We start from the raw sequence: 10,546 nt of genomic DNA, 5'->3' as shown, positions 1-10,546 counted from the left end.
ACATAAATAAGAAAAATAAAAAGAAATCAAAAAGTAAAAAGTTTGTAACTGATTTGACTATATTGTTTAATGAGGAATTATGTCTTCTTGATTTATTAACGTGAAGAGAATATGAGCAGATTTGGATGAGTAGTGCAACAATTTAATATTTAAATACTTAAATATATAATATTTTAATTTACCATATAGGCAAAATGGTAATTCAACTTTGAAGATAGGACATTTCCCACGTTCTTATCCATTTAGATTAGATTAGATTAGATTCATATTTTTATTAAATGTCTTTGCACTTAAAAAAGTTTTTATACATATAGCACACCAACTTAGATTAATGATTTGTTAATACATTAATCAACGTTAGAAGTTCAAAAGTTTTATCTGCTCATTGATCAACGTAGAAAGCTCAAAAGTTTTACGAAGGTTGAAAAATCAGAATATAACTTCTTAATTAATTCCCAAACAAACTTTCTAACTTATTGGAAGATGCACATTTATTATATTGTATTTATATTTGATATGATTGTTGTTTAGTAATATATGATAATTAATTAAATATAATATTTTAATTTAATAAAAGGATAAAATGGTAATTCAACTTTTGCACTTTGAACCTTCCCACTTTTAGTAATATATGATATGATATGATATGATAAGTCATCTGCACATTGAAAAATGGATAATATTTAATAGCAAGGGGAAAATAGACACATAATGATAAATTATTCATTGATTTTATAAACTGAATAAATATTGTTGGACATCCCAAAATAGTATAGTATAGTGAACAAGTAAAAATGTGGACGGTGGAAGCAGTAATGTTGATTTAAAAAGAGGATTGCAAAGTAAAGGTGACGTAAGAAGATACATCAGAAAGAGACTAACAATACTTTTTAATTATACTAACAAAGGATTAAGGATAGAGAAATATAGATTAAAACACCCAATCCACCTAATAATGGAAAATGATGATCAGCTAATTGATGCTTTAACATGTGCTGGTTGCTTAACTAACCATTCTCAATGATTACATACACAAGCTTGACAACTTATACAAATGATTTTTTTTGGATAAATTACATAGTTAATTAAGATAACTCAATCCAAAATAATCAAATAAAATCTGTCACCAATTATTTATAGTAGCAGTGCACATGTAGGAGCTTCATTTCTCTTCGGCAAGTAAAAACTAGCCTGGAAAATAGTAGTTATTCAATTCTTTTTTTGGTTACAGACTGGATTAACTAACATTGCCCCTTTAAAATATAGGCAATTCTTAAGTTTTTTTTTTAATTTTCTGTAATAAGATAGTTGGAAATGCAACTAAATTTTTTTTTCCCCCTATAAAAGCCAGTCCTCTTGTTAACTTTTTAAAACTACACTACTCACAGAGTCACTTCAATAAGATTATAGTTTTTCATTGTTTATTTTTCTCATTTTTATTGTTCTTGAAGGAAAAATGGAGTGTTCCAAGAAGTTTGTTATGGTTTTCACCATTTGCTTAATGGTTCTTTTAGCTTTTGGAAATGTTGGAGTGTTGGCTGCAGAAGCACCAGCACCTTCACCTACTATGGAGAGTGCTGGAGTTACTTTGTTTGTTCCTCTTCTAATGGCTGTCATTGCTTCAATGGCTGCCGTCTTTTTCTGAAGTTTCTGTTTTTTCGCCCCTTCTTAAATTCTTGTTTCTTTTCCATAATTGTAATCTTGAGATTATTGGTTGGGATCTTGATATCTAATAAGAATTTAATTTCATTCTGAAAGAACAGAACAGGTTTTGTTATTTCTTCTCAGAAATATCTATAGTTTTATACTACTAGTTGTGTACTATGTATAGTTGTGCGATATACCAACCTCATGATTCATCACTCATCTCATAACTTACTCACACACCCTTGTTCTCGGATTCTGTATATATATTTATTAGAAGTAGTACTTTGATTTTCATAAAAAGTAAAAGCATTACACATATAAAATTGAAAAGGTAATATTAATCTTCAATCGGAAGACTTGGCCTTCATATACAATTAGTTGAACACAATCGAATCAATGGATGTTTGAGTTCCTCAAGAAAGAGTCTTGTTGGTATATAATTACCACAAGGCATCAATTCTTTAGTTCAGGTTTGTAGCAAATGATTTCTTAAAACAATTGAAACTTTGCGTAATCCATTGTAGTTGCTTTCAGTTTTATAATATTTTCTCCCAACTTGACACATAAACAATTGAATGCCTGAAATTTATCTATTCCATCCAAAATTTGGGCACACAAGTTCAGTTACGCAAAAAACAAAGAAACCTGCTGATAAAAGTAGAGAAAAAGAAGATGCAATGATTACTGATCAAGTAAAGTTTCATCTTTTTTATGAAGATGATCAAGTAAAGTATCATTGTAGCACATTGCAGCAATCTATCCCAAAAATCACATAGTTAAATAAGACATTATTTCTGAAATTTAAGGAGACAAGCAACAAGAAATAAGAAAAAAGAGAAATAGAGAGAGAGAGAAAAAAAAAACAGCGATGGCTGAAGCAGCAGTTTCCTATGTTGCAGAGCGGCTTATTGATCTTCTCCAGAAAAAAATTGTTTTCCTGAAAAACATCCAACAAGGAGTTGAAGCAATGCAAGATGAGCTTGTCAGTATGAAGTGTTTCCTGAAAGATGCAGATATGAAGCAAGAGGAAGATGAGGCCGCAACAATCCGCAATTGGGTATCTGAAATCAGAGCAGTTGCCTACCATGCTGAGGATGTGATTGAAATATTCATCCACCAAGTTGAGTCCCAAACACGACAGTGTTTCTTCATCAAGTGTGTCTTCTATCCTAAGAAACTATACTGTCTTTACAAAGTAGGGAAGGAGATTGAATCGATTCAGACCAGAATTCTTGAAATATCCAACCGTCGTGAAAGATACGACATCAGGCATATTCGAGATGGGGAAGAGTCAAGCACAACACATGAGAAGCTGTGTGAACTAAGACGCTCCTCGCCCTTGGTTGCCAACAAGGATTCTGTTGGTCTAGAGAAGCATGTGAGCTCTGTCGTGTCAATCCTTCTGATGGAGGACAAACGGCTTCGTGTTGCTTCAATTGTTGGTATGGGGGGCGTCGGCAAGACGACTCTTGCCAAGGAAGTTTATAACCGAACTCAAATCAGAGACAAGTTTGACACTCGGGCATGGCTTTATGTATCCCAAGATCATAAGCCCATGAAGATCATCAAGGAACTCATTTTACAACTGGCAAATCCAGAAGAAGATAAAGTGAAGATAGTGGACACGATGGACAAATTGTCAAAGGCCGGTTTGGATGAAATGCTCCAGAGGCGTTTGAAAGATACATGCTATCTCATTGTTCTTGATGACATCTGGACCACAGAAGCATGGGATCTCATTGTTATGTCATTTCCTGACAATGGTAAGTCAAGTAGATTGCTACTTACCAGCCGCAGTAAGGAGGTTGCCTTGCATGCAGATGCTCATACTACACTCTATGAACATAAAGTATTGAGTAAAGAGGAGAGCTGGGAACTCTTTCTCAAGAAAGTATTTGCTGTGGATAGAGAGTGTCCACATGACTTGGTGGACGTGGGAAAAGAGATTCTGGAAAAATGTGATGGGTTGCCACTGGCAATCACCGTCATAGGAGGTCTCTTGGCGGGGAAGAAGAAGCAAAGAAGTGAGTGGCAGAGAGTACAGCGAGGCCTCAGTTCATACCTTGTCAAACCTCAAACTTATGGCGTATCAACAATTTTGGCATTGAGTTATCAGGACTTACCTCCCCATTTAAAATCTTGCTTTCTCTACTTAGGCCTTCTCCAAAAAGGCAGAGACATCCCTGTGAAGCAACTCATGCATATATGGATTGCCCATGGTCTTATTCATCAAAAGGGAGAACAAACATTAGAGGACATTGTGGAGGATTATCTTGATGAGCTCATTGGCAGAAATATGCTTCAAGTAATCCTAGTTACAGCAGATGACAGAGTTAAGAGTTGCCGGCTCCATGATCTCCTACGAGACTTTTGTATGAGGAAGGCCAAGGAAGAAATGTTTCTGGAGGTAGATAATCCATCTATATCCCTCTCTGGATCTCGGCACCGTGTCCTTTACTCTCCAGTAAAGAGGTACAAATATTTGGGAAATTCAAAATCATATATAAGATCTCTTCTATCCTTTGATTCATCTGCTAAACTAGTTAACCTTGATTGTATTTGTACAAGTAGTTTCAAACTTCTCAGAGTGCTATACATAGACTCTCCTGGTTTAAAGGTGATCTCAGATAGTATTGGGAAACTATGTTCCTTGAAGTACTTAGGCATAGGATGGAAGACATGTATTAAGAAGTTTCCCCATTCGATAAGTCGTTTGCATAACTTGGAAACAATAGATATGCCCATGTCTAGGTTTTATTCTGTGAAAGTTCCTAATGTCTTGTGGAAGTTAGAGAATTTACGGCATATACTTGGTTACATAAATTCCCCCCGCCTATTGAAGATTGACCTACCTAAAAATCTCCAAACTCTAGGCAGCATACCTGTTCATCACTGGATGCACCATGAAAACCTGACAAGAATGACTCATCTCCAAAAAGTTGGTTTACTCATTGGAAGTGCTGATAACCTAGACATGAATCGATTATGTGATTCACTTGCAGAGCTTGAGAGCCTTCAATCCTTGTGTTTGGAAGTAGAGGGTAGCATGAAAATACCTTTGGTTGCTGGTTTATCTAAGTTGAGTCATGTTGTCAAGCTTAAGTTGAAGGGACGCTTAGCATTAATACCAATTAATTCTTGTGTATTTCCATCTAAGCTTTGTCAGCTGACTTTGGTGAACTCGAACCTCCATCCATATTCAATCCAATTATTGGAGAAGTTAACCAACTTGTCAGTTCTAAAACTAGTTAAAGCCTTTTATCATTATGATTGGTATCAAGAGTATAGGATAAGAATATCGGAGAATGGGTTTCGTGGACTCAAGTTTCTCAGGATGGATCAACTAATGTATATGAAAGCAATGAATCTAGGGAAAGGTGCAATGGCTGGACTCAAATGCCTGCAAATCTTCAAATGCTACTCGTTGACGAGGCTCCCAGGAGAGTTGATATCATTGTCTAACCTTGAGAAGCTGGAGATTCGAGGAATGCCTAAAGCATTTATTGCTAGACTTCAAGTTTCAGATTTGCACAAACTCCAACACATTCCCAACGTTGTGGTTGGACATCCAAGTACAGATTATGAAGAATGGATCCAACAACTGAAGCGTAGAGATTATATGGGTACAAGTACAACAACTATGGAAAGAAGGGCCAAGAAAATGGCACAGGAAATTTTTAAAGAACATTTCCCTGAGGAGTCATTTTGGTTGATTCCTTAGGACTTTATAATTTAAAGAATTTAAGGATAAGTATAGTATTAGTCTGGAAAAAGTTCATTTCTTTTTTGGTTTGGTACAAACTGGATTGACTAACATTATCCAATATTTTACTTTAGCCAATTGTTACCCCTTTTCTAACATTTTGTTTGGATGGTTGTTACGTACAGTTTCATATTGTATCATATTATATCGTATTGTATCGTAGTGTATTGTTTGAATGAATATAATGTTTGGAGAGATTCTATCATTCTCCGTCGTTACATAATGTCATACATCCATAATTTGAATGATAAACCTACAAGAAAAGTAGGGCACGGGGTAGAACTATTATGAAAAGGTAGGGTGAAGGATAAATAGAATTATTAAATATAAGTAAGGATAAAATGAAATGAAAAAATTAAGGTAAACGACGCGATCACACCAACTTAGTTGTTTACACAAAATGGGTCCTTTTGTTGTTATCTAACAATGGATTTAAATGATACGATACAATAAAATTTAAGTAACAATTAAAACAAACATTGTATGTAAACTAACAATACAATACAACGGGTAACAACGATCCAAACATGGTGTAAGTGTTTCTATTTTCTGTAATAAGATAGTTGGACAATCAACTTAATTTAATTTTCTCTATAAAAGCCAGTCCTCTTGCTACCCTTTTCAAACACACTACTCACAAAGTCACTTTCAATAAGATTCTAGTTTTTCATTGTTTAATTTTCTCATTTTTTTCGAATTTCTTGAAGTGAAAAAGAAGAAAAAGAAATGGAGGGTTCCAAGAAGTTTGCTATGGTTTTCACCATTTGCCTAATGGTTCTTTTAGCTTTTGGAAATGTTGGAGTCTTGGCTGCAGGAGAAGAAGCACCTGCACCTTCACCTCCCATGGAGAATGCTGGAGTTACTTTGTTTGTTCCTATTCCAATGGCTGTCATTGCTTCTTTATGTTGGCATTTGGAAAACTTAAGGTTAACCAGAAGCTTTTTCATACATTTCAGATTACAAAAGGCATACGCATATATCTACCTAAGCTTTTCAAAAGTACTATTGTACTTTTCTTACGAGACATTCCATAAAACAAGGACTACCATTCCTTTACAAAATAGTCAAACGAGAACTATTAAACTAAAGACTATCTAGAAAAATTTGTAATCTTGAGATTATTTGTTGGAATCTTGATATCTAATAAGAATTTAATTTCATCCGGGAAGAACAGTCTTTTTACTGTTATTTCCTCTGAAAAATATGGAGAGTAAATTCTATTGTTTTATTATACTAGTTGTGTCTCAACATCTTCAATTGTTACCTTGCTCTCCCTTAAATGTTTGTGTCCCTAAGTACTCATTATCTCCTTTTTCCAATGCATCTTTCATCACTGAACAATTAAATTTTCTGTTGTACAAATATCCCGACTTCATGATTCTCCACTCAATTCATCAACTTACTCGGCACACCCTTGTCCTTGGGTTCTGAAGATATATTAGAAGAAGTGCTTTTAACTTTCATAAAAAGTAAAGCATTACACATAAAATTAAAAAGGTAACATTAATCTTAAACCGGAAGACTTCGCCTCCATATACAATTAGTTGAACACAGTCAAATCAATGGATGTTTGAGTTCTTCAAGAAATTAAAGAGTCATGTTGGTATATAATTACCACAAGGCATAAATTCTATACTTCAAGTTTGTAGCAAATGATGTCTTACAACAATTGAAACTTTGCGTAATCCATCATAGTTGCTTTCAGTTTTCTAATATTTTCCCCCATTTGACACATAAACAATTGAATGTCTGAAATTTATCTATTCCATCCAAAATTTGGGCTCACACAAGTTCAGTTCTAAGGTTTGAACTGTAGGACACGAAAACACAAAAACAAAGAAACCAGCTGATAAAGTAGAGAAAGAAGATGCTATGATTACTGATCAAGTAAAGTTTCATCCTTCTTTATGAAGATGATGATCAAGTAAAGTATCATTGTAGCATATTGCAGCAATCTATCCCTAGAATCACATAGTTATATAAGACATTAATTCAGAAATTTAAGGAGACAAGCAACAAGAAATAAGAACAAAGAGAGAGAGAAAACAAAAACAGAGATGGCTGAAGCAGCAGTTTCCTATGTTGCAGAGCGGCTTATAGATCTTTTCCAGAGAAAAATTGTTTTCCTGAAAAACGTCCGACGAGGAGTTGAAGAAGTGCGAAACGAGCTTGTCCGCATGAAGTGTTTCCTGAAAGATGCAGATATGAAGCAAGAGGAAGATGAGGCCGCAACAATCCGCAATTGGGTATCTGAAATCAGAGCAGTTGCCTACCATGCTGAGGATGTGATTGAAATATTCATCCACCAAGTTGAGTCCCAAAAACGTCAAAGTTTCTTCATCAAGTGTGTCTTCTATCCTAAGAAACTATACGGTCTTTACAAAGTAGGGAAAGAGATTGAATCAATTCAGACCAGAATACTTGAAATATCCAATAGTCGTGAAAGATATGGCATCAGGCATATTCAAGGTCTCGGAGATGGGGAAGGGTCAAGCACAACACGTGAGAAGATGCATGAACTAAGACGCTCCTCACCCTTGGTTGCCAATAAAGATACTGTTGGTCTAGAGAAGCATGTGAATTCTGTCGTGTCAATCCTTCTGAAGGAGGACAAATGGCTTCGTGTTGCTTCAATTGTTGGTATGGGGGGCGTTGGCAAGACGACTCTTGCCAAGGAAGTTTATAACCAAACTCAAATCAGAGACATGTTTGACACTCGGGCATGGCTTTATGTATCCCAAGATTATAAGCCCATGAAGATCATCAAGGAACTCATTTTACAACTGGCAAGTCCAGAAGAAGATAAAGTGAAGATAGTGGATACAATGGACAAATTGTCAGAGGCTGGTTTGGAGGAAATGCTCCAGAGGTGTTTGGAAGATACATGTTATCTCATTGTTCTTGATGACATCTGGACCACAGAAGCATGGGATCTCATTGTTAGGTCATTTCCTGACAATGGTAAGTCAAGTAGATTGCTACTTACCAGCCGCAGTAAGGAGGTTGCCTTGCATGCAGATGCTCATACTACACTCTATGAACATAAAGTATTGAGTGAAGAGGAGAGCTGGGAACTCTTTCTCAAGAAAGCAGTTGCCGAGGATAGAGAGTTTCCACATGACTTGGTGGGCGTGGGGAAAGAGATTCTGGAAAAATGTGACGGTTTGCCACTGGCAATCACTGTCATTGGAGGCCTCTTGGCTGGGAAGAAGAAGCAAAGAAGTGAGTGGCAGAGAGTACAACGAAACCTTGATTTACACCTCGTTAGAAGTCAAACTTATGGTGTATCAGGAATTTTGGCATTGAGTTATAAAGACTTACCTCCCCATTTAAAATCTTGCTTTCTCTACTTAGGCCTTCTCCAAAAAGGCAAAGACATCCTTGTGAGGCAACTCATGCACATATGGATTGCCCATGGTCTTATTCATCAAAATGGAGAACAAAAGTTAGAGGACATTGTGGAGGATTATCTAGATGATCTCATTGGCAGAAATATGTTGCAAGTAATCCAAGTTAGAGCAGATGACAGAGTTAAAAGTTGCCGGCTCCATGATCTCCTACGAGACTTTTGTATAATGCAGGCCAAGGAAGAAATGTTTCTCGAGGTAGATAATCCATCTATATCCCTCTCTGAATCTCGGCATCATGTCCTTTATTCTCCACTCGAGAGGTACGAATATTTGGGAAATTCAAAATCGTATATAAGATCCCTTCTATCCTTTGATTCCTCTGCTAAAGTAGTTAACCTAAATTGTATTTGTACAAGTAGTTTCAAACTTCTCAAAGTGCTATACATAGACTCTCCTGGTTTAAATGTGATCTCAGATAGTATTGGGAAACTATGTTCCTTGAAGTACTTAGGCATAGGATGGAAGACACACATAAAGAAGCTTCCCCATTCGATAAGCAGTTTGCAAAACTTGGAAACAATAGATATGCCCATGTCTGGGTATTATTCTGTGGAAGTTCCTAATGTCTTGTGGAAGTTAGAGAATTTACGGCATCTACTTGGTTACATAAATTCCCCCAGCCTATTGAAGATTGACCTACCTAAAAATCTCCAAACTCTAGGCAGCATACCTGTTCATCACTGGATGCACCATGAAAACCTGACAAGAATGACTAATCTCCAAAAAATTGGTTTACTCATTGAAAGTGCTAATAACCTAGACATGGATCAATTATGTGATTCACTTGCTGAGCTTGAGAGCCTTCAATCCTTATGCTTGGAACTAACCAATAGCTTGCAAATATCTTTGGTTGCTGGTTTGCCTAAGCTGAGTCATGTTGTGAAGCTTAAGTTGAAGGGAGACTTAGCATCAATACCAGTTCATCCTTGTCTATTTCCACCTAATCTTTGTCAGCTGACTTTGGTGAACTCGAAGCTCCATCCAGATTCAATTCAAGTGTTGGAGAAGTTAACCAACTTGTCAGTTCTAAAACTAGTTAAAGCTTTTGACCGATATGATCAGCAAGATGACAGTATAACAATATCAGAGAATGGGTTTCGTGGACTCAAGTTTTTCAGGATGGATCAACTAATGTCTATGCAAGAGATGAAGCTAGGGAAAGGTGCACTGGCAGGACTCAAATGCCTGCAAATCTTCAAATGCTACTCGTTGAGGAGGCTCCCTGAAGAGTTGATATCATTGACTAACCTTGAGAAGCTGGAAATTCGAGAAATGCCTGAAGCATTTATTGCTAAGCTTCAAGTTTCAGATTTGCACAAACTCCGACACATTCCCAATATTGTGGTTGGACATCCCAGTAAAGATTATGAAGAATGGATCCAAGAACTGGAGCGTGAAAATATCATTAGAAAGATCAGGTCAAATGCACAGGTAATAAGAGCAGCATATTTGTTCAAGCCACTGGCAGAGGGGAGCACAAGTGACAATGCAGATTGATTCTGTCTTCTTTTTTTTTTTTTTGAAACTTTTCTGCAACTGTTTTCTACTAAGCAAGAGGAAAATGTAACTACTACCAGTTTAGAAACATGCATTTAAAAGAAGCATTTTTCTTTCTTCATTGCAAGGGTTATATCTAATTCCACTTTTCATATTTGCACTAATTCTGAGTATGTTTGGAATGATCTTCTTCTTAATTTCCTATCTTTACTGCTTTGAAAATGTTTTC

General features: G+C 36.1%; 2 protein-coding genes across 2 annotated transcripts; both read left to right on the top strand.

The window, feature by feature from the left end:
• Window positions 1–2,398: 2,398 nt before the first annotated feature.
• Window positions 2,399–5,368, top strand: LOC102596637 (putative disease resistance protein At1g50180). Its single transcript, XM_006365518.2, has one exon. The coding sequence runs from the start codon at window positions 2,516–2,518 to the stop codon at window positions 5,366–5,368; it is 2,853 nt and encodes a 950-aa protein (XP_006365580.1). The 5' UTR covers window positions 2,399–2,515.
• A 2,099-nt stretch (window positions 5,369–7,467) lies between these two features.
• On the top strand, window positions 7,468–10,317 carry LOC102595981 (putative disease resistance protein At1g50180). The gene has a single exon (XM_006365516.1). The coding sequence runs from the start codon at window positions 7,468–7,470 to the stop codon at window positions 10,315–10,317; it is 2,850 nt and encodes a 949-aa protein (XP_006365578.1).
• Window positions 10,318–10,546: the final 229 nt, after the last annotated feature.

This window comes from Solanum tuberosum, unplaced genomic scaffold (genome assembly GCF_000226075.1).
Source record: "Solanum tuberosum cultivar DM 1-3 516 R44 unplaced genomic scaffold, SolTub_3.0 scf00552, whole genome shotgun sequence".
Classification (NCBI taxonomy): domain Eukaryota; kingdom Viridiplantae; phylum Streptophyta; class Magnoliopsida; order Solanales; family Solanaceae; genus Solanum; species Solanum tuberosum.
The sequence above is the reverse complement of the archived record's forward strand: the minus strand, read 5'-3'. Positions and strand labels throughout refer to the sequence as shown.